General features: G+C 55.5%; 7 protein-coding genes across 7 annotated transcripts; 5 read left to right on the top strand and 2 right to left on the bottom strand.

Moving 5' to 3' along the window:
• Positions 1 to 2,755: 2,755 nt before the first annotated feature.
• MAM_05112 (uncharacterized protein) lies at positions 2,756 to 3,674 on the top strand (the record flags this gene model as incomplete). The annotated part of the gene is made up of 3 exons (XM_040823910.1): positions 2,756 to 2,811; positions 2,892 to 3,258; positions 3,315 to 3,674. 3 exons carry the CDS (start codon positions 2,756 to 2,758, stop codon positions 3,672 to 3,674), a joined length of 783 nt encoding a protein of 260 aa, XP_040678069.1.
• An 8,036-nt stretch (positions 3,675 to 11,710) lies between these two features.
• On the top strand, positions 11,711 to 13,813 carry MAM_05111 (APSES transcription factor; the record flags this gene model as incomplete). The annotated part of the gene is made up of 3 exons (XM_040823909.1): positions 11,711 to 12,155; positions 12,273 to 12,405; positions 12,481 to 13,813. 3 exons carry the CDS (start codon positions 11,711 to 11,713, stop codon positions 13,811 to 13,813), a joined length of 1,911 nt encoding a protein of 636 aa, XP_040678068.1.
• A 2,652-nt stretch (positions 13,814 to 16,465) lies between these two features.
• MAM_05110 (uncharacterized protein) lies at positions 16,466 to 18,562 on the top strand (the record flags this gene model as incomplete). Its single annotated transcript, XM_040823908.1, has 1 exon — positions 16,466 to 18,562. The coding sequence occupies one exon, from the start codon at positions 16,466 to 16,468 to the stop codon at positions 18,560 to 18,562; it is 2,097 nt and encodes a 698-aa protein (XP_040678067.1).
• Positions 18,563 to 19,170: 608 nt separating this feature from the next.
• On the bottom strand, positions 19,171 to 20,297 carry MAM_05109 (amidohydrolase family protein; the record flags this gene model as incomplete). The annotated part of the gene is made up of 2 exons (XM_040823907.1): positions 19,171 to 19,568; positions 19,649 to 20,297. 2 exons carry the CDS (start codon positions 20,295 to 20,297, stop codon positions 19,171 to 19,173), a joined length of 1,047 nt encoding a protein of 348 aa, XP_040678066.1.
• A 1,065-nt stretch (positions 20,298 to 21,362) lies between these two features.
• MAM_05108 (GTP-binding protein EsdC) lies at positions 21,363 to 22,310 on the bottom strand (the record flags this gene model as incomplete). Its single annotated transcript, XM_040823906.1, has 1 exon — positions 21,363 to 22,310. One exon carries the CDS (start codon positions 22,308 to 22,310, stop codon positions 21,363 to 21,365), a length of 948 nt encoding a protein of 315 aa, XP_040678065.1.
• Positions 22,311 to 25,650: 3,340 nt separating this feature from the next.
• On the top strand, positions 25,651 to 26,271 carry MAM_05107 (hydrolase; the record flags this gene model as incomplete). Its single annotated transcript, XM_040823905.1, has 1 exon — positions 25,651 to 26,271. One exon carries the CDS (start codon positions 25,651 to 25,653, stop codon positions 26,269 to 26,271), a length of 621 nt encoding a protein of 206 aa, XP_040678064.1.
• Positions 26,272 to 27,074: 803 nt separating this feature from the next.
• On the top strand, positions 27,075 to 27,647 carry MAM_05106 (F-box domain, cyclin-like protein; the record flags this gene model as incomplete). The annotated part of the gene is made up of 1 exon (XM_040823904.1): positions 27,075 to 27,647. The coding sequence occupies one exon, from the start codon at positions 27,075 to 27,077 to the stop codon at positions 27,645 to 27,647; it is 573 nt and encodes a 190-aa protein (XP_040678063.1).
• Between the last annotated feature and the right edge of the window lie 7 nt (positions 27,648 to 27,654).

The following is a 27,654-nucleotide window of genomic DNA, read 5'->3' as shown; positions in this document are numbered from 1 at the left end:
TTTGGAGAGCGAACAGCGGTGAGCGAGCAACTCCCGAGGATGTAGTCACACTGTCTCAGCCACCACTCCACGCTTGAGTCGAGTGCTTGTACGTGGGTGCGGAGTACTTGTCTAGGGCGCCTCCAGGCCGAGATGTCGTACCGGGATGCTCCATAATTGGAGTTGATCTTTGAAATTAATCCGCACAGAGGAAGGAAGGGGCTGTGCTCGTTGCTCGTGCTCGTGCTCGTGCTGGTTGTTGTCAATTGTGGGTTCAGTGGCAATCCGCAACTTTCAATGCCTTCCGGCATGCGGAGTACCAGATGACTAACGGATGTCAGTTTTGTGGCCGGCCACGCTGCTTGGTTGTTCTGTTCGTCGTGACCTCGTTGGACAGCGTCGAGTCCCACAAGATTGAATATGGCGATGCGTACTCCGTACTCGGTACTCCGTACAGAGCATGCTGCGGGCAAAGTCCGTATTTCCTTACTGGATGAACATTGAAGTCGACCGGGCCATCAACCACCAGGCAAGGGCCAAGCGGGTGGATCAACCAACCATGTGGGCGTGCGTCTATGGTTCCTTACAGCCGACCGACCGGTGCGGCAAGCTGCACTTCGCCCGCTTTTGCGTACCGCGTACTCCGTGTAAGGTAGTAGTATAAGCGTCAACTGGTCTGGAAACGGCGACGGCTTGCTGTACTCCGTACATATCTCCGTACATATGTATGTGCATGTATATGTATGCAAAACGGAAGTGTCAAAAGCCGCCATCTTCATGCGAGATTGACGCGAGGCCAAATGCGCCCTGATGTAAAGAACCATCCCAGATACAGACAAATGTCTGAGAAGCTGACGAGTAGTCTTCACCGCCAGCTGTTTTCCACGAGTGAGCAGCCATGTTCAATTCCACTTGTCGCACATGCGGTCCTGCTATACAGATGCTTGGCATGCTTGGCACATCTGACCATGGAATCAATTTTGCAGCCCGTAGAAAAGCCGGCTCGGATTTAGGTGGCCGGCTCATCGACCCAAAAACCAGGGAAGGGAGGGGTTGCCATCGGTCCCATGCATGCGGGCCAAGTAAGTAGACATTTGTTTGTACCGAGTAAGGAACACTAGACCAGTATTATTAGAGAGCAGCGCTTGAACCCGGAGCCTGGTGCTCCCCCAATCTCCAATACCGTTGCGGATTTGCTCTTGGGGGTTGTGTCAAATTGTCTTTCCGCAGAGACACTTTCTCGTGTCTCAACGAAGACCAGGCCACGTACCTACTGTCATTAAGGAGGAGCTTACCTAGGTATTCCTCGATCGCCGGAGAAGAATCGCACTAGTAGCGCGGAGTACATAGGTACATACCTACTCACTTGAGTAGGTACCCAGGTACCTGCCAGGCGATGCGTACCGGGCACTGAGAAAGTACCTAGGTAGTTCTACGGCGTCACTGAGTATGTACACATTGCATGCATGTACGTACGGAGCATGTACCGAGATTCTGGAAGACACTTGGGGCCGAGACACTCGTCCTCTTTCGATCTTTGGAACACGGAGCGGCTTGCCTGACACGAATGCGACGCGAAACGGCCAGCTCCAACATGTACTCATCCGAACCGAGCTTGGATCATCTCTGCTCTGCGGCGTACGTACATGCGGAGCACACGACTTACGATTTGCAAGACTGGTTTCGATGACATAATAAAACTTGGCCATATCATGAGGCGGCCTGGATGAAAGCAGAAGAAGCCTTGCTGGGTGCTCCGTACTCCGTATGTAGAAGCCATTACGCAACACTAAAGGAGACCATCACCACGGAGGACCCCGACACTCATCGTTTACCAGGGACGGCTCCAACGGAAAGTAAAGAAAGTGCCGTCACGGACACGGGAATACCGGTGTCCTGAGCGGGATCAATCGTTGCCAGCTGCTCGAGCGTTAGATTTGGACAAGTCTCCGCACAATAGACGCAATGGCCGTGATTACTCGCGAAGCAGAAGAAAAGCAGCAGTGCTGCTGGTCAATAAAACAACATGCAGGAACGGAACACAAAACGGGACCCCATGTCCGAAGCCTGTCGCGTCCGTGGGTGTCTTTTCCATCTCTTTACGAGTCGCTCCGTACCACTCAGACAAAGCCGTTTTGCCAAAGTCCGGCGGGGACATAATGGAGCGACAAGTTGACGGCCGTAGAAGGGATATATAGGTACGCATGTTGGAGGGAGGGAATGAATACTCGGCCGAGCCACGTTTTTGGCACGAGTTTCGGACTGAGAATGCCACTTCAAAACCAGGCCGGCATGGCTTGGACGGCATTCCCCTCACATACGCACTCTTATTATGAGACAGCGCTGTATGACCTCGGGAACGGCGAGATCCGCTGGAATGCGGCCCAGCAAGGCAGACAAACGGCATGCAACCGAATGTGTCCAGACATGCTCGACGAGGCATTAGCACTGCCTGTCAGGACGAGCAGAGAAGCTCTACCCAGAGAACAATGTAGAGACACTACCACTACTCGATTTGTCTCCCTCGGTCCTACTCCGTACAGCTAGTGTTCCACGCCCATGACACCCCCACTACCTGATGATTCGTTTGAAATCTCAAGTGGGCTTCATGTTTCTGTCGCCTCCGCCGGAGCCAGGAGCGGCATGTACGTACGGGTATCGACACCTTGCGTTGAAGCCGCATATCCATGCAGAGGCGCGGGCTCCTCCGGCATTTCAATCTGTCGAAACAGCGGGACCGCAATCTTGATGGTATTATAACTCGGTGGCCGTCCACATGACGCTCGGCTTCGGCGAGACGTTCGTCTACCTCAATCTCCTGTACTACGTGAGGTAAGAATCCCCTTCCCACAGCGGTAGCGGTCGACGGGGCTCCCAACTTGCCGCCGCCGCCCCTGCTTACGCCTTGTCAGCACCCTCATGCTTCACCGCGAGTACTTCCCCTTCCTGCCGACCCCGGAGTCGGAGCCACGGGGTCCAGTCGACCAGCCCATGCTGGGGGCGCCCGCCCCCGAGGGCTGGTGGGACGACAGCTCCCGACTCCTCTTCGGCGCGGCAGAGCACATCGCCGCCATTCTACACGAGGCCTCCGAGTGTGGCGTGCATCTCATGACGCCCTTTGCCGGGTTCTGCGCATTCTCAGCCGGCTACCTCAACCTCTACGTGGCGAAATACCCCCGAATGAACCTGGGCCGCAGCCCGCGAGCAAGCGACTGTCTCAAAATGTGTCTCGACTACCTGGAAAAGTTTCGACTTGTCTGGAAAATCGCCGACGGATGGGTAAGCCGCCCGCAAGCATGACACGACCGTGGCCACCGTTGCGCTAACATTGAGAGGGCGGCACGCGCAAGATCAAAACGATACACCATGCATCCGTGCTCTACGAGCGAGCAACCGAGGACCGGACACGATACCAGGGGCGCACACGAGCAGACTTTGATACTCTACACCAGTCTGTCCACGAGTTCCGTGTCGTGGATAGATCCGACGCGCATACTCGGGAGATTCGGGGCGCGGAGCGGCCCTCGGCGCAGGCGACTTGGCCGGTTCAAGGGCACGAGCACGAGCACGAGCACGAGCACGAGCTCGACACTAATACCTTGTTGAACCAGCTTTTCGCGGAAGTCAGCAATAACCTCGACGAGCAGGGGGCCTGGTCTCAATGGTGGCCGGCGATTGATCAGGTGGATCTTTAATGAGCTGCGTAATTACATCCGGGGTTTTTTTTTTCGTTGAAGCTTCCAATGAATGAGTGACGACCTTTGATTTTTTTGATTTTTTTTTTAAAAAGGGCTGTAATATCTGGTTTTCTATACATGTCCTATTTTTATTTCCCGGTCTAGAAAAACAGTCAACAGATAATGCACCTCTTCATATGGCTCCCCTCCCGTCACCGCCAACAAATGCATACCTGTCGCGTCAACCATTCGCCGTTTCTCCTTCCAATCACGCCTTTGCAAAGACCTTTCTCGAGTTCATCAGGCGAACAGCAAGCATAAAGAGCATGCCGACAAAAGGCGCCACAACCACGCCAAGAGGACGTTTTTTGAAGCAGCTAAAAAGGCACGTAAATGGCGTCTGGATTCTGTACTAGATCTACTAGAAATTTGGGACGAGAAGGGTGTACATTATAGGCGAAGAGGTTAATAGCGTTATTAGGTTGAAAATTGGCCCGCCTTGGTGTCCGGCCCGCCTTGCTGTCGAGCACCACCTTTGGTGGTGAGGGCTTTTGCTAGCCGAACCACATAAAGTGGGGCGGGCACGATTAGTAGTAGTAGTCTAATTTTAGGCTTGAAGCCCTTTTCAATAGGTCCGTCACCGACTTTGATTTGTGTGTCTCCTGTCGCAAAGAGTTACCGAGTACTCAGTGCAACATCGATCAAAGACAACAGACATGGCGAGGCCGGCTCCCTGTGGACTGCTTGATGAGGATATTTGGCACCGGCCTCATTATTCGCAAATCAGGGCTCAAGTACTCCGTACAGCTGCCCAAGCCCACTTGCTGCCGGGCGGCATCCTCATTCGCTCCATCTTGCTGACAAGCTCAGAGTTCGTCAGGCCTAGGGCCGATTGAAATCTCGCAGCAGGAAAAACTAGGCATCGAGGTGTCCAGCTCATAACTGGGATCCCTGGGGGGGTTTTTTTTTTTTTTCTAAAATAAACGCAAAAAATGGGCACCGGAGTTCCACCGTGGCCCCCAGCTTCACACAATACGTACATTCTGAGTGAACCGGTGAGACGAGAACAGCGGACATCGGTACGGAGTCCGGGAATATTGTATCGTACAATACTAGTGCTACCCATCGCGTCACTAGCGGACCAGCCATCAGGGCTAGCTAGCCGCAAAGCAGACCAAGCTGGAAGGTGCAAGGTCGAACGCCAGCCCTGATTTGCGCATGAGACCGGATATCCGCCGAGTACAAAATAGAAGCGAGGACGCTTGGGAACCAGCGAAACAATGGTAGAATATGTCGTTCAATAGCTGGTTCCTGGCGCAAGTCGGGCCATCTCTTCACCCCTTCCATGGACATGCAAGTGTAGCGACTGTTGTAGTTTGCAGTCGTCATGGCTGGGAGATCGTCGCCCGAGCATGCCCGTGAGGCTGGTAGACAAAGCGTCTGACAGATTGAAGCCCAGAACGATGCAGGCACGCCATCGGGTCCGTATCTGAGATGTCCAGCAATGACGCGTCATCGAGACTCCGGACATGGTGGAGACATGGCGTTCGATGGGCTCTGTGAAGAGACAGATCTATCAGCCCGGTACGACGTTCGACAGGTAATTTCAGAACTCTTTGTTTAGACGCCGCATCTGGGGAGCTCAACAAGACGCCACGGTCAACACCTGAGGAGGTTGGGGATGACAACAGCCCACAGAGCCACGGGAAGAGCGCAACGCTGACATGTGGGCGTTGCAACGACGACAACGGAACCGATTCGGGGCCAGGCCGGGCACTTGATAAGAGTGATAAGCGGTACGTACTTACGTAGTGCGTACCTACCTAGGTTAGGTAGGTACTTACCTTAAGTAGGTACCTAGTAGCTAACCTTTCATGTCTGCCGCTGTGCGTACTTGTTGTAGTTAGTAGGAGCTGCCCATGACGATTGGAGCGGGGTCGTTGTCGTTCTTCGATGAGGAACGGCTTGTGGCTAGTCAGTACCTGCCTAGCAGGTACGGAGCACGGAGTACCCCCCAGGCAGTTGAGCCAGAGAGAATGATTGGCCAGGCTCACACCTGGCTACCAGGTCGTCTATTTGTACCTCATGTTTCAAGTAGCTAGGAAGTAGGTACACTTACAGGTTAGTTTTGATCATCGTCAATCTTGGCGGCCGCAATGCCACCATGGAGTATTTTTGTACGTGGAGAAATCTCGCGGCTCACGAGCGCTGGAGAAACGCACTGGCACGGAGGGCACGGTGGCCGTGGCTGTGGCTTCGACGCCGTTTGAGGTTGTCTGGAAGCTGCGGCACGTGTTCATGTCTGGCTACACAGTGTAGCTAGGCACGCAGTACTTGGAACGCTGCAGAGAAAAGCTCGGCTGAACATGGATACGCTCGAAGTCTTCCGACCTTGGGACTGGACGATTTATGCAGTCGCTGCTATTAGTGCCATGATCATGTATGTATGTCAAGCGAAAAGAAAAGGCAAAAGCAAAAGCAGAGCGGAAGCAAAAGCAATGCAAGGCAAGGCAAGGCGGCGCGAGGCGATGCGAGGCGAGGCGAGCCAGGGGAGCGAGCAGTGGGGGCAAAAGAAACCGGCAGGAACGTTGTGCGCTGGATGACGGGCGAAGGAAAACAGCTCCTGGCCAAGCAAAGTCTGCAAAAGACTACTTCTCCAATTCATTTCCGAGCACGCCCAAGGATGGGAGCGACCATCCTCAAGAGTTGACGAGCCCGAAGCAAAGCACCATGAGTCCATGACAATGCCCAGCTAGACGCCCGACGCCGACCAGTCCGTCGTTCGCCCATCAGTCGACCCCATGTCCTTGACCCTGGTTCCACTGGGAAATCTCAACCACCATCGCGACCTGCCTTTCCTAGTTGAACTTGGCGGCTCAGCTTTCACCACCAACAAACTGATGTTGCAAGCTCGCCCGCGGCGTCCACGAATCCATGATGACCCCTGGCGTCACCCTGTTCCACCCACGCCGGCATGCCTGTGTCGACACGCCCCCAAGTCTTGCCAGAAAGTCTTTAGCGAAGTTACCGGCTGAGGACTTATATCCCAGGTTTCCGGGACGACCTGTTCCTTGCCTTCTCCGTCCGTCTATGGGGACTTACAATTGATGCCATGGACAGGTTCTGCTACAAATTGTCATACGAGCTTGTTGCGCTTCCTCCTAGCTGCCCAGTCTACGACCCATGCACACAGTCCGATGAGGGAGTTTTCCGTGGCCTTGATAGTTCTCTCGTTGGTGCTCCACTCCTTCCCATCCACACCCTTGGCATCTAAAAAGACTGCGACGGCCAGCTGTGGATCCTGTCTGACCTGAGCGACTTCAACTCAACCACGGCAGCGAGCTTCAACAAAGCCATCCGTCCTCCTTCTCAGACAGCTGAACGTGGTTTGGAAATCCTCAATGCGCCGGAATAGAGTGAAAGGTACAATGGACGCCAAGGCAGGTGCGGGCAGCTGTGGTCAGAGCTGGCTCGGGGTTTGAAGAAGAAGACAATCTTTCACGGCGAGACAGAGACTCTAGCGCAGCCAAACCAAGTACGGTTGGTCTCGGCTACGGTTGTTCTGGATACTGTTGGTTTGCGTCAACTGCCAAGGGTCGCCCAGGTGCGGCCAGTACATGCAAATCATTAAGAAACTCGGCGTCATTGGATTTTCCATTCGAGAAACCGTGGCTTGAGTCTTTTTCATGGGCGTCCATCTGGCATCTTTGCGGATCGCCGAACCGACAATCGCAGACTGCGCAGTTGCCAGGTTCCCTGGCGGGTTGCTCTCCAATGCTCAGCTCACGGGTCACAGCTCCGTATGCAGTATGGAGGAGTGTCTAGGTACGGAGTACCTAGGTATGTGTATATGCGTGTGTGTGTGGTTTGTGTTACTACTTCGTTTCCATTTTTGTCCGCTCGAATGGCTAGGCGCGGGCCTGCTTACCCGCTATCATCTCATGTTACAGCGACAGACAGCCATCGAGAGGAAAAAAGGCCCTGCAGATGGCCCATCAGATCGCTCCGGCTCGGGGTGCGGACTCGGTCTCCCCTTGCCTTCCCCAGTGCGGAAAGCCCACTGAGGCTGGGTTAGAGCCCAGGTGCCCTGAAATGATTGGCAACGGGCCTGGGCTGGGAGACCTTCGAGGTTCTGATAGCAATGTGTCAAGGCAGTATGTTTGTACGAAGTAGCATGTAGTATGTGTCCCCAAGCCGACTGCCTGCGAGAGTCCTTTTTCCACTCATATCGGCAATATGTCAAACTCACAACAGCGTGCAGAGCACGCGCGCTGAAGCAAGCAAACACTACTCGGCACTGGAGCCAGGAGGAAGGGTTGACGCAGGACAGGACGACGACCAGACCATTGGCCACAGCGCGGGGCCACGGTCTCGATCATGCTTGAGACGAGGCAAGCCACGGCAAGACATGGCGAGACATGGGCACAAACACGGGCAATGATCTCGGGCGGTGTTGAGACTGATGACTTGACAGAGGAGGAGGCCGGCGTCTGTTGGTCCGCCAGGCATCCAAATCACCCAGCCGCAAAGCAGCAAGAAGGAAGGACAGGGTTGATAGAGGGCGAGGAAGACGGCACAGGAAACATTGAACCCACCACCCCAGCCAGCTGGCCAGGCCAGGCCGGAGCTCCAGCCAGCCAGCAATCATGGTGAGGGTGAGGGTGAAGGAGGGACGGGATGGAGAGGTTGGGCAGTTGAGTGGTCAGGAGCATGACAACGTTTGTCTCTTCTGTTGTGGCCGGCTGTACGGAGTATAGTCTCGCCAATCGAGGCACTCCACACTTGGTACGGAGTGATACTGAAGCGTTTTGGATGACTTGGCCGAGTGACGGGTAATTGTACGTGGATGGATGAGCTGGATACGGACACAAGACGGGGAAGTGATTAACTAGCATTATGGCGTGCGGATACGGAGTACGGAGTAAAGTACTGCTATTCCAGCTGCCGACTTTATTCCTTGCGTACTGGAGGGATTCCAAATTCGAAAGCTCCAAGGCAAAAGGCGGCGGGACGGCATCTCCAAGACCACAAGTCGACGTTGGGAGTGCGACTCTGGCGCCTCTTCCTCGCCGACCGGGCATCCACATTTGCAAGCCAAAGTTTACTGGTTCGAGTTCTCACCTTTCAAGCTCGAATACCGCATGCACGCCCACACCCGCCGCCATCATGATGGATCTTGGACCCCTCTCGCCGCCGCTCGGTTTAAGCACGCACATCCAGGCCAACTCCACGCCCGGTCCACCGTCACCCGCCAGCCAACGTATATTCCCCCCCCCGGTCGTCCAGAAACTGGTTCCGGGTCTTCGCCTTGTCGCCTTTGGCATCCCGCCGCCCAATTATGGCAGGCGACTCAATGGCTGGGGAAGGGTGGTGGAATCCACAATTCCGAGGCCGAGAAAGGTTGTAGATGATGTCGCTGCGGTATGGTCAATAACTACTCCGTACTTTCGTTGGGTGCATGTGCTATTTGGTTAGCCATATCGAAGCAGCAAGCAACCGGGTATTCACTCGGTGTTTGGTAGCCTACCAACAAGAGGCTAGAGGTAGCAGAACACACAGAGCGCGTCCCCTGCCCATGCCCGCGAGTTGACGAGTTTGACGAATCGACGAGTTTGACGGCTACGCCGCCGTCCTTCCTCACCCCTCCCCTTCACCATCACCCACCCTCACCCTCACCCTCACCCTCACGTCACCCGCACCCGCGCCCTCACCCGCGCCCTCACCCGCGCCCTCACCCGCTCGCCCCTCTTCACTCCAGCACGCACGCCCACGCCCACGCCCAACCACGTCCCACGTCCGCATCCACGTCCGCATCCACGTCCACGTCCATACCACCATCTCTACATGCTGGTACTCCGTATTACTCGGTACTCCGGACGGGGTGCATCCATACAAATATTAATACTACTTGCACATCCGTACTTGCAGCACTTGGCATCATCCGCTGCACACTCAGCGGAGCACGGTAGGTAGACTCCCGGAAGGAGAACGCCTGCGCCTGGAGGCCCTTGATGAATGTTGCGCTGTCGCTGTCGCTGTCGCTGTCGCCGTCGCTGTCGCTGTGCCGCTTGACGGTCCCCTCCCTCGTCTGCTTCTCAGATCTCAGAGGCAGTGAAGTGAGGTGAGTGCTTGAGTGTCACGACGGACCAATTGACCCTCCCCACTTCCACCCAGCCTTTTTGCAGGGTTTCCAGACTGGAGCAGCCTGGTGAAAGCCGTCGCCGTTGTCCACTCGCCCGCTCGGCCGCTCGGCCGCTCGTCCACTCTTTTCTCTTTGCATACTCGCGCCGAGCGCTTGCAAACCTTGCGGGAACGTTGAAGCCCTTAGTCACAAGAAGCCTTCGCATTGTTCAAGCCATGTGGTAAAAGGTTTTTGAGCATTGTGCGGCCTCGTGCCTTGGGGAAAGAGGAGCTGTGTGGTTTTGCTTCTTCAAACTCGGCCTAGCCTGGCGGCCGTTTTGAAATTCTACACGGGTATAAAACAAAGTCCAATTGCGCCCAAAGAAAAACCCCCCCAAAAAATATTAGTAAAAAACCGATGAAAACATGAAAAACATAAGAAACAAAAAACGGGCGAGTAACTAAGAGGGGACGGCGCCATCCTAGCCAGGTTACTCAAGTACTTGGTGGGTAGGTACCTACTTAGGTACCTAACTTGGGTATGTAGGTCCCTACACCTTGGGTAGCTCAGGTTAGTAGGTTCCGAGGTAGCTAGACGGGTACCCAAGTAAGTACTTGAGTAGGCACGTTGTCTTTGAGAATAAAACGTGGGCTGTCGAGCACCAAAAGGCAACGTCTGAACGTGGAAATGGGTTATGATTTGACAAAGTACAGCGATGCTACTCGATTACTGAGGCGCGCCAAGGGGTCTTTTGGTGACCGTCATCTGCCTCATTACTAAGTACTTTAAGTACCTAGGTAGTTGCAATGAACACAAGACAGACACCGCCCGCCCAGCACACGACAAGTTTGGCCTGGCCGTCTTGGGAGAGAGCTCTTGCGGTCCTCAAGAACAGGGGCCGCACGCGAAGGCTACCTCCAAGTACTTCCGTCCGGGCAGCTCAAAGCTACCTTCCTAGGCAAGTACGTAGTTACTTGCCCAAGTACCTGCTCAAGTACGATATTATTGCAGGTTCATAAAGTACCAAGTAGGCGCGGGTGCCGGACTTTAGCAAAGTGTCCAGCTGGTAATCACTAAAGAGCTCGTCTTCCAGGGTCTGGGTTCCAAGCTCCAAGGTTCCTGGTCTAAAGTCGGCTTGGTTCCACTCCTTCGCTCGCTCCAGCTCCGTGTCGATGAAAAAAAAAAAAAGTACTTCAATTGTTAGGCCGAGTAGTACCTGATTCCAACCAGTCGACCTGCTCGCCGCGCTGCGCAGGTACTTCGTACTCGAGAGTGCTCGAGGGTCAAGACCTCTCAAAGCCGGCCCTACTTAAGTACCTCGACCTGCCCGACCAGTTCGACCCTACCTGACCCTACCTGACCCTACCTGACCCTACCGCGATCCCCTGCACCTCTTGGATGGCCAACTGGTCCTCAAAGACCCTCCTTCCGACCTCCTCTATTTCTCTCTTGCCTTCCCATCCTTCTTTTCCTTCATCTTGCACGGTCTTTCTCTTCCGCTTCTCCCTCTCCCTCTCCGCCGTGGCCAGCCACCCGACCACGGAGTACGTTCGAGCCGAGACGAAGTGACGAGTCGACGAGGCGCGCCCAAGTTCAAAGGCGAGGAAGAGGATCCCGTCTGTCCGCGTCTTTTGTCTCTTGTAGGGCCCCTCACTCAGTCTGAACCGCACCTGCACCCGCACCCTCACCCTCTCAACCTCAACCTCAACCTCGCCCTCACCGGCCACCGACTGCCGGCCATTTTTTTTTTTTTCCCTTTCTTCTCCATCTCCTTCGCCTTCTTTCCCTTTGACCCTCCTGCTCGCCTGTTGTCTTTCCAATAGATGCGTAATACCCATGTCCTTACATGAGTAATATACATATCTATTGTTGCCCTCCACCGTCGCCAACTCTGCCAGTCCATTAACACACCATCGCAGGGCCAACGACGACTATGGTCAGCTACGAAGCCATGAACCATCAGAACCCGGAGATGTACTACCCCCAGCATCTTTCTGGGGGCCAGCCTCCGCCTCCCCAGACCGTCACTTCAAACAACCTCACCTCGTACCAGCACCCACCGCATCTGATGCAACCCGGGCCTGGCAATTACAGCAATGCAAATCCATACGGCCAGTACTCTCAGTACGCAAGTGGCTTGACGTCGCCTTCGGCCGCTCAGGCAGTGTCAAACTCCATCGGTGCCCCGTCTTCAGTCCTACCTCTGCCTGGAGTTGCTGGACAGGCGTCAATGGCTAACCACTACGCCGGCTTTGACACCACCGGACAAAATCCCCCTCCTGGCATGAAGCCACGGGTTACCGCTACGTTGTGGGAGGACGAGGGCAGCTTGTGCTTTCAGGTCGAAGCCCGGGGAATTTGCGTTGCTCGACGTGAAGGTATGCCTTACCGAACTTGACCCTAAAACGAGGGACATGTCGAGTAGACTCCCAGTCGTATAGTGGTACAGTACACAATAGAAAGAGCTTGTGGCTAACCCATATCATCCTCTACAGACAACCACATGATCAACGGTACAAAGCTGTTAAATGTAGCCGGCATGACTAGAGGTCGACGAGACGGTATCTTGAAGAGCGAAAAAGTGCGCCATGTCGTTAAGATCGGCCCTATGCACTTGAAGGGTGTTTGGTACGTAAAGTCCGCATGATGGATGAGGTATTCCAAAGAAAAACTGTGACAATATACTAAAACACCACTTCGTAGGATTCCTTACGAACGAGCTCTTGACTTTGCCAACAAGGAAAAGATCACCGAGATGCTCTATCCGCTGTTCGTGCACAACATTGGAGCTCTGCTCTATCATCCCACGAATCAGACCCGTACTAGTCAAGTAATGGCAGCAGCTGAGCGCCGTAAACAAGAACAGAGCCATATACGCCCTCCACCCCCTCCCCCCGGCTTGCCATCTATCCAGCAGCACCAGCAAATGGGTCTTTCTGGCTCACAGACGTCTCTCCCCTCTCACAGCGGTATGACCAGCCGTCCAACCCTTGACCGGGCTCATACGTTTCCCACACCACCTGGCAATGCCGGCGTAGGCAGCATGGGTACTTCGGATAATTTTGGTTGGCAAGGCCAAGCAATGAATGGTGCGCCAGGCACCAACACGCTGGCCATCGAATCCGGCATAAGCAGCACACGCTCAATGCCAAACACGCCGGCTACGACGCCCCCCGGTCAGCCGATTCAGAACATGCAACCCTACCACCAGGCCAGCCAGGGCTATGACAACTCCCGCCAGATGTATGGTGCCTCTGCTTCTCAGCAGTCACCGTATCAAAACGCGAATCCTGCCAACGACCGCATCTATAGCCAGACTAGCTCATACGCCAAGAGCGGTATGGGACCGCCATCCAGTCGACCAGCCCCGCCTGGTCAATCGACAGAGCAGCATGATACCAAACCTGCCAACGGTATCATGCCATCTGAGCAGTCTGGACACGGTCAAGAAGAAGAGGGGGAACCTGAGCATGAGGCAGAATATACCCATAACAGCGGTGTCTACGATCAGTCTCGCTCCTCCTATAACTATACGGCACCAAGCATTGGCAACTTGGCCAACGACGCGAACATCAATCCTGATATGACCGGGTCTCCCGGCCACCCCCCAAGTTCCGGGCGAGCGACACCTCGAACGGCGGCTCCGCATCAGTCATACTACCCCCAGAACAATGGCTACAACACGCCCCCTCGCGTCCAGCAGACGACCAGCAACCTCTACAATGTTGTCAGTAATGATCGAGGGCAGGCCAATGCTGGTCCGGGTGGTGACGTCTATGCACCTGCTGCCGACATGTCCAACTCTATTCCCAATGGCTATGCGCCACAGCCACCACTGATGAATGGTGCCTCGGGAGGCATGAAGCGGGGGCGTGAAGACGATGAGGACTTGTCGCAATCTGGAAGCGAAGCCAATGGTATGAGCAACGGAGACCTCAAGAGACGAAGGACCATCATGGAGACATCTGTGCCAGCTCCAGCCTACGACGCGCTCAACCGACCGGCTTCTGCCATTACAGCACCTAGGAGGCGGTGAATGAGAAATCACCCGCCACTTGTCTTGCCACGCATCCCAGTGTGATGATACCCTGCCGTTGAAACAGTGCTCAATTGCGACGCGTCGTGATGAGCGTTGTTTTATGTTTTACCTTGTTTCTTCCTCGTTTACGGTCCTGGCTTTTGGGGCGTTTAGTACTGGCAGCGGCGAAAACGATTAGCGACATGTTGGGTTTGAGCTCAAAAGACTTGCCAATATCACCATCTTCCGAATAATAAGAAACGAGGTGCTGCCACCAATTCGCCACACAATACAGATACGTTCCTTGTTTCAATCAGTACTTGTCATCGCCTTGGCCTTTTTTTTGGTTATGTTTCTTTATATCATCTCCTTTTTTTTCTGCAGAGGATTAGGGCCTTGTATTTTTTTTTTTTTTTTGGAAATCGCCTCATCAAATACGTCTGTTCGGATCAAAGACTTGCTGACGAGCGATGGCCACTGTTTCTATGTTACATAGCATGCCTGCCACGTCTGTATGTGCCTGATGAGTTACGGTTTGCATGGAGGGAAGTAATTTTCTACTGATGACTTGCTGTGGGTTATTTTCTTTCTTTCTTTCTTTTTTTTTTGGCATGTTTATGTGCTGGGAGAACGATTCCAGACTACGACTACGAGTGGTTTGAGTTTCCAACCTTGACCTAACGATACGAACACATCAGAAGAGAGCGAGAGCACTTTGAGCCTGTTACGAACCTCAGGCCAGAAACGATGAGTTGGTTTGTGGGCATTCCCACGCCACATTACCTTGGCATTACCTTGTTTTATTTTTCTGTCACCGTTCTATTAGCTTCACAGGAGTCCTCCGGTGGAAGACTGGCTTGGAAACGAAAGAGGCATCTGCAATTTTGATGACTTTACGACCACTTTTGTTCACCGTCTTGGTATGATTGCGTTGAAACAAAAAGCGTCAAAGAGAGAGTGTGTTGGACAAAACCGCGTCTAGGTAACGACTTTACGAAATGACTAAAAGCTATTCAAATTTCAATATATACATATATATTTATATACACGATGACGACTATGACCAAAATCGACAGTGAGATGACTTTGCAACGGTGAGAGGAGAATTGTGGGGAAAGTTGTATTGCGTAGGTACCGCTTTTTTGCCTCGAGGAACCATGGTCCTCGTCTCGTGCCCTTGTCTACATGCATACCCAGAGTACATGCATACATGGGCTTGCACTAGCGTGTCATGCCTGATACGAAGGTGGTATTTCTTGTCTTGGAAGAAAATGAGACGAAGAAGCTGACCCGTTGCACTTGCTGGCTATGGCTACACGTACGGAGTACCTAGCAGCTGAAAGATAGAGTTTCGGGGATGGCTGGAGCCTGGCGGGACGGGGTGGGCGCCACAGTGATGATGACGTAAGATGGGCTGGCGTGTCTGTATTTGGGTTCGAGGACAAGATGAAATCTCTCCGATTGTCTCAACGCTGAATTAGCCCACAGCCTCGTTTTATGCACGACGACGATTCTGGTCTCGGGCAGGTTTACGGAGTACGGAGCACTACTATATGGTCGTCGGGCACGGAGAACATCTGCCAGTTGACGTGACCACGTACAAGCACGGCCGCAAACCACGCCCAGCAGCATCCCTCCTTCCCCTCGCTCCCTTCCTACGTGGGCGCCTCGGGTGCGCATCTGGGATATGGTCTCTTTGGCTGGCGATGCGACGACGCCCCCGGCAGGCTCGACTCGGCAGGCTCGACTCGGCAGACTGCGAGACTGCTTTGGCCGTGCCGTACTCCGTACACAAATAGGGAGATGGATGGTGGCGCTGTCGACGCTGGCGGAGAGGCGGCTGGAGCGTGTGCGGCCCTGCCGTCCAGAAAGACTGACTGCTCCCGCACGAGGCCTGGCATCACGGGCTCGATGCCGCTCGGGTTCCGTGTCAATTGTAACAGGCGCGTTTGAAGGCTAGACTCGTCAGCGCAGCCATCCCAGCAGGAGCACAGTCGGAGCTTGCAGCACACTCGCCGCCAAAGAGGCCCTCGCAGGTCCCAACTCTACGGACTTGTCTAGACAAGTGCACGGCTGCCGAGGAGGTTGGTGTTGAAGTTGAGCCTAGGGTCCTGCTGGCACGGCTGACCTGCGGAGAAAGGAAGAAAGAAGAGGCGTAGCCAGCAGGCCACTTTCCATGTGGTTGATACCCTTTCCTCTCAGCTCTGTATGTCGTGCTGCAAGAGGTTCAAGTAAAAGTGCGACACATGACGCATGCTAATCTTGGGCTACGAAGAGCTCACGCTTGATTTCTAGCAAGGCGACTGAGACGGCTCGCTTCCAGCTCGGTCCCGAGTTCAGATTGGGGCCCCACGTGATTTCGACACAGAGGCGTTGCTGGGCCAACGAGTAAACAGAGCTGGGGGGCCCCTCGCATTGTGGAATCGGTTCCGAAGGCGATGGGCTTTCTCTCCCCTGCTGGACAACACACGCGCTTGGGAAACCGACGACAGCAGAGCCCCGATTCCCTTCTTGCATCATCACTACCGGGAGGCGGATCCGACAACTGCACCTCGAGCATCGCCCACACGGAGCGCCGCACGACGCCATACCAAACTCCGACGTCGCGGACGCTGTCGATACATCGCAGTCATTCTACAATAGACCTGCTGCGCATTGGCTCTCTGCAGCATGGCGTCTCCATTGTCTCCTGTTGGCGAGGCAGGCATGAACAGGGACACGCCTCCCAGCAAGAGGAAGTACGAGCAGTACGAGGCGCGCGTTTACACCTCCACGTGCACCACTGCGACGGGCGCGAGCGATTGCGGCACCGAACCTCTAGATGGCTCCCGACGGTCGTCGCCATTAGTGTCTTCGGTCAAGGAGACCAGTGCTACGGACCAGGAGAACATGTCCCCGTCAAAAGCGCGGCATTGTCGTGTCATTTCCGGGACGGAGCTGTCACCGCTCAAGATCTTGGGAGACCCGAAGAGCACACTGAGCGGCTCCATGGGACCGCCGCCCCAGCGAAGCCCGAGAAAGGTGTCGCCGGTGGCGAGGTTTCCCGTCAAGATCAGCCCGAGGGGGGAAGATGCCGGCGGGACGGCCATGAAGGGGAGGAAGGTTAGCGTCGAGGACATGGTGAGAAGCAATGAGGGCCTGAAGACGGCGATTGAGATATTCGAGGACGAAAGCGAGCCTCGCGCGGGCGCAGTTGCGGATGCGGATGCGGATGCTCAGGTGCGGCCCGGCGAGCAGGAGGGCGACGAGGCCGCCGGGCCGGATGAATCAATCGTCAGCACGTTTAGTACCTTCTCGGTGGTGCCCAACTTGACGGTGTTTGCGAAGCTGGGACAGAGCCCGACGAGGAGTGGGCTTGACGGATACACGCCTCGAACAAAGCCGCCGCAGGATTCCTTTGCCCGACCGGCTTCTCCGTCGGGCGGCGGTGGCGGGAACACGACGAGTCTGTTGATGGATTTCACGGACCAGATGCGCTTTCCGCAGCAAAGGTCGCCCTGTAAGCGAGGCGACTTGTCGCCGTCGCGAGCGGTCCCTGGTCTCTCCGAGACGCCCAGTCGTCAAGTCGCCAACCTGATTGATTTTGATATCCCTCCCATGCCGACACCCCGGAGTCTCCCTTCCATCACACCTCGTGAGCTGGAGTCACTCAAGTCTGGGTTCTTGTCGGAAATCAGCTCTCTCAAGGCGTCTCTGAGCGGGAAAGAAGCAGAGGTCCGCTCTCTCAAGGCCGCAGTTGGCGATGCCGAAAAGCGCGTGGGCGAGTCGATGGAGCAGTTACGCGAGGAGCGCGGTCTCAAGGAGCAACTGTCTGCGGAAAAGGAGGGCTGGGCAAAGCGCGGACGCGAGATGGAGAGCGTCCTCCGCAAGATCAGGGAGGACGCCATGGCGGGCCAGCGCGAGAGGGAAGAACTGGAGCAGAGACTCGAGGAGAGCGAGAAGCGCAGAGAAGCGGCCGAGATGCTGCACCAAGAGGCCGAGAGCAAAATGGCGGGCATGCGCGCCGGAAAGGACGTCGAAAAGGCAAAAGACGCGCCTGGCTCTCCGGAAAAGGCCAGGGCCGCGTCGACCAAGGAGGTAGAAATCGCCGTGGAGAGGGTGGCCAGAGAGCTTCACACGCTGTACAAGGGCAAGCACGAGACCAAGGTCGCGGCGCTGAGGAAGTCGTACGAAGCCCGCTGGGAGAAACGCGTCAGGGAGATGGAGGCGCGTGTCGAGGAGCTGAGCGAGGACAACGCCAGCCTTCGCGAGAGGCACGCAACGGACGCGACGAGGGCGGAGCCCGAGAGAACGCGGGCCGAGGAGCGCAGGGCGCAAGCGGCCAGAGACAGCGCGGCGATGAAGGAACTCCATGCGGATATTCAGCGGCTGGAGGCTGTGATTTCGACGGTCAAGAAGGACAATGCCGAGTTGAGGACCATGCTGGAGAGGGAGAGGGTTGAAAAGGGGGAGTTGGTGCAGCTGGCAGAGGAGATGATGTCCATGCAGAGCTTCGTTGGGGGTTCGCAGCAACAACGTGCGCAGCAGCAGCAGCAGCAACAGCAGGAACGGGCTGATTTGGCAAAGACGCCCAGGGCATCGAGAGATTATGCAAAATATAGCAGTGCTGGGAGGCGTGGCGGCTCGGGAATAAGGGCGCCTGGGTCGGCGATCCCGCCGCCGGGGCACCTGGGCAGGGGGGGTGGCGGGTTGCCGCGGCCGGGGAGGAGCGGGATCATGAGTTCGATCGAGAAGATGGGCAGCTATCGGGGGAGAGGGCAGGATTAGAGACTTGCCGTGGTGCGAGGGGCTCTTGATGTTGAGCATCGTCGCGAGTGACGCGGGGGAAAGGGATGCTTGCTATTGGAAGTAGATGCGGCATTGGAAAGGGAGTCATGAATGTACGAATTGGCGTCTGGGTCAAATTGAATTTCATCTTTTTTTCACGCCAATCTGTCGTCGAGCGGACTAAGCGGGATATGCTGTCTTGCCAGGCAATACTGCTTATCCCCCCTGATGGGAGCGAAAAGAATTTTCGGATACGTCTGGATGCGGTTGACTTGTGGCTTGCTTGAGCTTTTCTATCCATGGTCCGGTGGGAGTGTCACAGGCTCAGGGTATCAAATGTCGCTTCGAGGCTCGTTGAGAAGATGCCGGCTTCAAGTCACGATACCGCCGGGAAGCCTCGACAACACGCGGAGGCCTCTCTCACATTGGTTCCCGGAAACAACATCTGTACAAACCATGTGTGTCTTGTGTGATGATGAGCGATGCCGTACATATCGGCTGCAACGGGGCAATTTCGAACAGACTGTTTCTTGGCCGCCCTTTTGTCGTCGACCTTGACCCACAGACGGCGGCCAATGCTGTTGGCATCTGGCATCCCAACCTCTTGCCTACAAATTATACGCCTTCTTGGCGGTGCCGCCGAAAATCATGGCCCTCTCCTCGTCCGACAATGTTGCCATCCAGCACATCTTCTCCACGACGTCCTTCCACTTTGGCCATGCCTCGTCGCCCATTCCCTCCAACGTACAAACCGGCCAGTCACTGCCAAACATGATTCGAGACGGACCAAACGTCGCCAGCACGATGCCCAGCCACCCCAGCGTTGATTGGAAAATGCGTGCGGGCTCCTGGGCGCGCAGGGCCTCGGGCATTTCTGAGAACCCCCCCGACAGCTTCATGTACGTGTTTGACGCTTTGCTGAGCGTGTACATGGCTGTTCGCCAGGCGTGAAAGGAGGGGTCTGACGTGATGTTGTAGAGGCTAAGGTCGGGCTTGCAGAGGTGGTCTGTGGTTGCGTCAGCAGCACGGTTCAAACATACATGCTGGTGGCATCTTTCCTGGGCCGCGTTGTCGAAAGAGACCTACTGAGAATGATGGTCACCTTCTTGTCCTCCTCGACCCCGTCGTGAGCCCTGCCAATCATCTCCACCAGCTCATCTAGCTGTCTCTTGCCCCGTCTGTGCTGATCGACGCCCACCTCAAACACCAAGCCCCTTTCCCCCAGCAGCTTCAGGCTCTCGACGAAGTTGGCTGTCAGCATGGTCCCGTTGGGCTTGTCCTGCAGCAGGTACCTGAATCCCTTGACCTTGGGCCAGGCGTCCCCGGCTTCCTGCTTTGCCTGGTCAATGTACTTCTCCATGACGGCTCTGCCGCTGGGCAGTGGCGCCCAGGGGATGATGGCCAGACACAGCCTCGCGTCGTCGGCGGTATGGCCCTCCCCGTCCTTTGGTTGCCCGAGGGCGATTCTCTTGGCCCAGTTGACTTCCTGGAGGGGGGCTTCCCAGCCTGAGCCGTCGGTTTCGCCGGCATCTAGGCCATGCTTGCGGTCTGTCTCGACGAAGACGAACCCGAGGAGGGACGGGGCTGATTTGGTGGCTTCCTTGTATTCGGCAAGGGAGCGCTGGCCGTGGAGGGGATTGGAAGGCGAGCACCAGGCGAGAGAGTCGACTTCGGACTCGGGGTAGAGGTGGATGTGGGAGTCGATGATGGGGAGGATGAGCTGGTCGTTGGCCATGTTGAGCTTCAGGATGGGAGGAGCCACAGGCCGTGGAGTTGGTGCGGAGAGCTTGAGCCTTGAGGTGTCGAACCAAAATGAGGACGGGCTGCTGCTGCTGATTGCGAAATTGTCAAGTGGAAACGTGGAAGGAACGAGACAAGAAACAGAACAACGGGCCGGCTAAATGTTTCCCAGAGGTCTAGTCCGACACCGAAGGTCTCGACTCTCAGCTCCAAGTTTCGGTCTGAACTACCCCGCCGCTGGGTGTCAGTCAAATCGGTGCACGCACAGGTGTCGCGGGCCGCCCGCCACGACGGCAGCCCCGGGGGGTGTTCGACGGGTGACGGTACGGAACTTGAGTACTTTAGTAAGTACCAAGTACTTTAAGTACTTTATGGACTCCGGACAAAGTACGCGACGGGTAATTAACCAACTGCCATGCAGCGCCACGGATGCGCGCGCCCAGTTCAATGAAAAGATTCAAGCGTCCTCTATTCAAAGAAAAAGTCAGGCAGTGAATCTGCCTCTGGTCTAGTTATCTACTACATACACCCTTGGCTAGCTCGAGACCGTCCCAACGGCTGGTCCTTCGCCACATCCACAAAGGTGTCCTACCACCATCTCCCCTGCTTTCCTCCTGGAGCCGGTCCACGATCCGTAAAAATCGAGGCTGTCCATCTTTGACGTTTAGCGATTGCGCAAGGAGGCTGAAGTGCCGGTGCTCCTTCGAAGCCCCCTACTGTTCAAGAAGTAACAAACGAAAGCTCCCGCAGGCACGAGCCTCGCCCGCGAGAGGGCCGCAGCATCGACCCATTGGTCTTCGCCCGCAGTCGAGTCCGCCAGCGTACTCCAAGGCCTGCTTGGTGCGGCTGTCCTCGCTGCGAGTGAGGGGGTTACGGTGAAATGCAAGCAAAACTGTTGCACTGGTTTTGAATGTACCACAACAAGAAGTTGGGGAGCCAGACGGCATGACGGGAGTCCGTCAACGTCTGCCGGCTCAAGGGAATGAACGGCCGAATTTCTCTGTTTTGGCCTTACTCTGATGACCAACACGCATATCCTTCACGGTTTTGCACAAGTGCTTCAGGTGACGACGATTCCGTGGCGGCATGAGTGGCCGCGGGAGTAGTGGACCTCGTCCTCTTCATCCTCGCTGATGTAGCTCGAACAGTCGGAGCTGTCGTCTCCGTATCCGCACTTGGAGCCGCCGCAGTCGAGCTTGACGCGCTCGCCTCTGCGGGTGATGCCGTAGCGCTCGCAAGTGCATGAGCTGCAGTCGGAGCCTGGTGTGCTGTAGCCGGAGAGGGACGAGCTGGGGGATGAACTGTCGGAGCGGTATGACAGTGACGAGCCATTGGATGAGACGGGAGAGGTGCCAAAGTCGGTGATGATATCCTCGTCGTCGATGCCAGCACTGCCGAACCGGGCGCTGAGTTCCTCAATTTCGTAATTGTCATAGTAGTCAGAGTCAAGGATGTGCTTGGTCGCGTGCGGAGACATGGGCTTGGGAGCCTTGATCTGGGACACCGAGAGAGGTCGTCCCTTGGGGATGTCAAAGGAGAGGGATGATCGACTGCGCGACGACGTACGGCTTTCCTTGTCCTTGGATGACGACTGATGGCGCGAGGAGCTCTTGCTGCTCGACTTGGACGAAGACGAGGATTTGTGATCCTTGGCGGAAGAGGAAGACTTGTGATGGCGGGAAGAGGACTTCTCGGGCTTCTCGGACCTCCCAGAGGGCACGTCGAGAATATTAAGCTCACGGCCTGTGGTGGGCTCTGTGGTGGAGGCAACACTAGGGTTGTGGGAAACATGGTAACCGTCGATGATGTAGTAATACCAGTATCGCTGGCCAGCCTCCAGAGTGGAGTTCTGGAAGCGGAAAGTTCCCTTCCAGGAACCGGACTTGGAGGAAGACTTGTCCTTGGAGAGAGGGAGCTGACCAACGTAGCCGTCCCAAGAGCCGAGAAGGTGCACCGTCTTGACGCCCGCGGAGACGCGGAGAGAGAAAGAAAGTTGAATAGCCGACATGTTGTTTATTCCTGTAGTTGACGATGCAGTCGAGTGAAAAAGATCCTGAACAATAAAATTTTGGAACTTGGTTATGGGTGTCGGCGAGCAAGTAAAATCCACGATGTTCCGCTATTAGGGAGAGTGTATCAAGGCGAGAGTGCAAACAAGGACGCGCGAAACAATGCTGCAGTAGTACGAGTAAATAATTCGCCTCTCAAGCTGACCAGCAACTTAACGAGATTGGGTGTATGGAGGTATTGCAGGAAACGGGAATATCCAGCTATTCGAGACGATGTATATTAGAAGAGGAGGTAGAGGCCGGCTCTACAAAGCAAAGGCAAAGGGGAAAAGGGGGAAAAGGGAAAACCGCAACACACAAACAGAAACGAGGATTTGGCTTCACAGAACTTGCTGAGGAGGAAAGGAAGGGAAGGGACGAGGAAGAGGGTGTTGGTCCCATGTTATATGGATTAGTAGCCCGCATTGTGTGCCTCAGAGTCGGCCTCGACAAGAATGGCTTGCATGCCGCCTGGTTGACGCACTCGACTTACTCATACAAACCTTTGCAGCTGCACGCTTGGGAGACATGCAGGAAGTAGAAGACACGATGGCACTGTTTACCCAAGAAACTCATCCAATGAGAGGCTGGACGTGGGATGGACATGGGATCATGGGCTACGGGCACAGGTCAGTGGCCGACGTTGACACCACATTGCGGACGACGGGCGGAGGTGAATGCGGGCGAGAGAGAGGCGACCGAGAAGAGAGCAAGCAGTGCCAGCCGACAGAGAGGGGACCAAGCGATGAGGGGATTGTCGGCGCTTAAACAGTGGCAGGGCGCCTGCACATAGATGCATCACGAGGCATCACGAGGCATCACGATGCGTCGAGCGGCATCAAGTCTGGCCAATGACGGGACTTGGGTGCACACGCTCATGGATGCCGGCGTTTAGAAGTGCCGCTTGATTGGGCTGGCGCTGGAGGTGGGCCATGTGGAGCCTGCAGCGTCACCCCGCCATTTCTATTTGTAGTAGTGCCCTGTTGTCCCGCCAGGCGACTTTCTCTCTCTCGCCCGTCGTCGGTGCGTGCTGAACTGCCTCTGCAGATTGGTCTTGAGGGCATGCGTGCCAGAAGACGGCGCAATACGGCCTGAATCGACACTGGCACCATTGAAGTTAGCTACAGTCTTGCCTTTGCCGGCATGTCAATTGATGGGCCGTCACTCATCACCAACCGTGGAGCTACACTTTGGCTCGAGACATGGCACGAGGAAGGACAGACCTGACATGGCACCTACCTAGGTAGCTAGGCTACATTTTGACGATGATATCGAGTCCGTTGCACCTTCCTCGTTCGTACTACTACTGCGTAGGCGCCAAGGTAGGCCAAGGGCGTGAGTTACCGATTGACGGGAACAAGCAATGCAGCTCAGGACTGCGCCTTCATGATAACCTCACACGTAAAGACATCGGCTCCTTGAAGCGGCAACTGCTGGCCCAGGTACGGAGTACTCCGTACACTCGCCCAATTTTCAGTACGGAGGTCTCGTCCTGGTACGCCGAGATGGTAGCATAAGATCAGCAACGAAATCTACTTGAACAGCATAAACAAAACATTTCTCTCAGTCAATACGAAGCTCGTTTCTCTCCATCACACAACGGATTCTCCCACGCTATGCGGCCTGTCCTCGTGCCACTGAGCTGATAACTACCGCCCTGCATCACCTCTCGACTATGCGGCAACAAGCCGATTATGGTGCGAGTCCTCCGCCCTCATTCTAGAGTTTCGTGCAGCCACTAAGTTTTAGCGTCGGCGGGTAAAGAAGGAGGGTCACAAGCGAAGAATACACGCAGTCGAGGCCGCGGGTATGCCTTCTATCAACCAGTATCCAAGGGTTGGCCTCGGACGAAGACGTTGCATTGAAGACGAGACTTTTCGCCACAAGTTAGCAGATAACAAATCGAGAGTGCCTCGTATTGCCTGGGTGTTTAAACGTTTGCTGCATTTCCAGACCGCTTGGTGCTTGCGTTTCAAGCGACCTGGATCATTTTGGCAAGAACATAGGGAGACAAGCATTACAGTAGCATTTTTTGCGAGGAATATCGAACACATATGCGTGGGTTATAGAGGCGGCAGCCAAGAAACTGTGATATTACTACTGACCCGATTAGCATACGCTGGTGGGTGCGGCACAATCAAGATAAGCTACGAGGCTAGCAGAAAGTCTTGCCAAAGAGATGCATGAAAGCATCGCGCCCTCTGCTACTTTTGACCAGTTCCAGAGCCAATTTTGCCTCCGAGGGTCCATCTCGTGGCAGCGGCGTGTACAGAGTGTCGTAAGCAGGGGACACGTATCTCAACCAAGTTCCTGGGCATGAATACCGTCACCTGCGTGGCAAATGCGGACCGGATTTGGCAACGCTCTGCAGAACGACCAGTTTTTCGTGGATGTATCCAACGACGGACCGAGTGCCTTCCGACCACACAACCAGGAGAGACGCAGTTGCAGGCCCTCAGACGAGCTTATAATCACCTGCAGTGCCGAGCAACTTCTCACGAAGAACCGTTTGAGCTCTCAAAACGTTGCCTAATCAGGAGGCTCACGATATATTCAACAGAACCAGAGATGGTACCGACGTTGCAGCCATTCTTAACCGCGGGCTGCAACGGGCTTTGAGGCGATCTGACCATATGAAACAGGCCAGTCCTCGGCTTGTCCGGCACGTTCCACCACTAGCTCTTCTATCAATTCAAGGTCCGGCGAACTCTCCAATGTGGACATATCGTGCTGGACTGCGTTGTGCCACGACGATTTTGCTCATGAGAGATTTGCTCAGCGTGTTCTTTCGTTGCCAATACCAAATTTACTGCAGCATTTCAGAAGAATTTATTCCTGGAAAATTTGGTTGCGAGCCGAGACGGCTTTTGCGCGGCTTTACCCGTCAATATTACGCTATGCTTGCGTATTCTTTCGTACCATGGGTTGAAGTTGTACTAACGTGGCCTGTCTGACTTGATGACAGGTCTGCTACACCCACGATTCTCGAATCGCGCCGAGTACTGTAATTCCAATACGCTGCTCCATCGCTTCCTAGCTGAGGCAAAACCTATACGAGGTCCCAGTTCCGTCAATCAACTTCGGATGACGATTGCCATACGCGGCACTCCGAACTCCATGTCGGTTTGGAGGGTCGGGTCGATGCGACATGGCTTAGAAATCCGAGCCCCGGATTGGCTGGTACGCGGATTGGATGCCTTGTTTCGGAAAGTGCAATCGGTGCCTCCCATTCTTGATGTTGTGACCAGTCAATGCCCTTCCACCGCCCTCCTCAAGTTACAACCAGCAACACACGCCGACATGTCGTCCGGACTCACCATCGACGACGCCCTCGTCGCCAAAGTAACCCACTACGTGGAGGCCTACATGGCAAACTACGACCCCTCCCACGACTTCAACCACGTCCAGCGCGTGCTGCGGCTCGCCAAGCACATCCAAGCTACCCTCCCCAGCACCTCTCTGGACGCTGTCACCCTCTCGGCACTGCTCCACGACGTCGGCGACAAGAAGTACCTCAAGCCAGGCGAAGATTCATCCCGCCTCGTCTTCGACGCGCTCCGCTCCTTTGGCGCCTCGGAGGCCCTCGCTGAAAAGGTACAAGCAATCTGCCTAGGGGTCAGCTACTCCAGCGAAGTCAAGGACCCGGGCAGGGTGATGCAGCTGATAGAGGCGCATCCCGAGTTGGCCGTCGTCCAGGACGCGGACCGCCTGGATGCCATCGGCGCCGTGGGAATAGGCCGAGCCTTTGCGTTTGGCGGTGCGAGGAATAGGGATATGGGGAACACGATGGAGCATTTCGCGGAGAAGCTGGTGCGGCTGGAGGGCATGATGAAGACGGATGAGGGGCGCAGGTTGGCCAAGGAGAGGACGGAGAGGATTGTGCTGATGCAGCAGTGGTGGAGGGACGAGACTGCCTCGTGACGACTGCTGCGGATAGCCAAAGGAGACGAGGGTGTCAAACGCAATAAAGAGGGGACAAAAAAAGCAACCTGGCGAAGAATACTTCAAGACCACCGAGTGTCCTCGTCGCGTGCTGGCCACGTGGCGGCATGGCCCAGCTGGCAACGTGTCGCTCTCCATAGCCAGCCAGGGAGACGTGGTTTTTTGGACGGACGCTTCAGTATAATTCTCCTGGCGGTCGCGCCCACAACTTCAACCGCGCAGACACAGTCCAGATCGAGAAGACGAAAAGAAGAGCAAGCTAAGATGGAACCGCAGAATAATCACATCGGTAGCCATGGGCGCTTTTGCACCACTGCTCCTGCACCACCACAGCCACCTCATGCATCCCGTCGACGCGGCCAACACCTAGCCCGCATACAATAAAGCCCGTCCAGCCAAGCATTATCGTATATTCACGCGAAGCCATGGCTGCCAACCGGCCGCAGAGCAGAGCAGGAAGGGGAGACTCTGGCCCCGACCGACGGCATGGCGTGCGCCGTGCGGTCCATCCAGGCCGTGAACCTTGACGGCTCCCAGGCCACAAGTTACAACCTACTAAATGTGTGCAATGCGCAGCCAGGCACCGTGTCACCCTGTCTACTTTTTTCTCTGTTCTCTCCTTCTTTCTTTTATCTTTTCAGAGTTCAAATATCTACCGCTCACCGTCATCTAGGCTAGTTTACTTCTTTATTCCAGTTTCCCCCCAAAAGCTCCGGACAACCAGCCATCCGCTCGGGCAACCCTAACCCCCGCATCACCAACCATACCTTACCTTACGCAACATGGACTCGCTGCCCTCGGAGCTCCTGCACGAAATCCTCTCTCACCTACCGCCGTCCGCCAGGCCCTCGACGCGCCTGACTTCGCGCCTGTTCAATGCCATTCTCGCGCCTCGGTCTTTCCCGTCCGTCCCGTCCTTCATTGATCCCGATGTGGCGCTGTCAAAGCTCGAATCGGGAGCTCGCGAGGCGAGAAGGCGCCAAAAGACATCCATCTGGTCCCCTGGCTGCGTCGTGCCCTGCCATCTGCCCATTCCGCAAAGTTTCCTGCTCGCTGTCTATGTTGCGTTTCGTGGCAGACAATGGCAGCCTTGTGTGGCGAGGATGCGCGGCACTTGTAGGGAATGCGGATCGGATGGCGAGATCGGCCTGAGCGAGGGTTGTGTGGGCCGCCGGTTCGAGGAGTTGACGGTTGACAGCGTGGTGCAGAGTCTGCAGAGGGAGGACGTGACGGAGGAGAGCTTGAGAGTGGCCATGTTTCGATACGCCCTGTACTTGAGTTACTCGTATCAAGGGTCCGAGGAGGCCCCGTCCTTGTGGGTGTTTCATGAGAACGTGTGGGCGAGTAAAAAGTGATGACGCA

This window comes from Metarhizium album (assembly GCF_000804445.1).
Source record: "Metarhizium album ARSEF 1941 chromosome Unknown scaffold_12, whole genome shotgun sequence".
Lineage (NCBI taxonomy): Eukaryota > Fungi > Ascomycota > Sordariomycetes > Hypocreales > Clavicipitaceae > Metarhizium > Metarhizium album.
The sequence above is the reverse complement of the archived record's forward strand: the minus strand, read 5'-3'. Positions and strand labels throughout refer to the sequence as shown.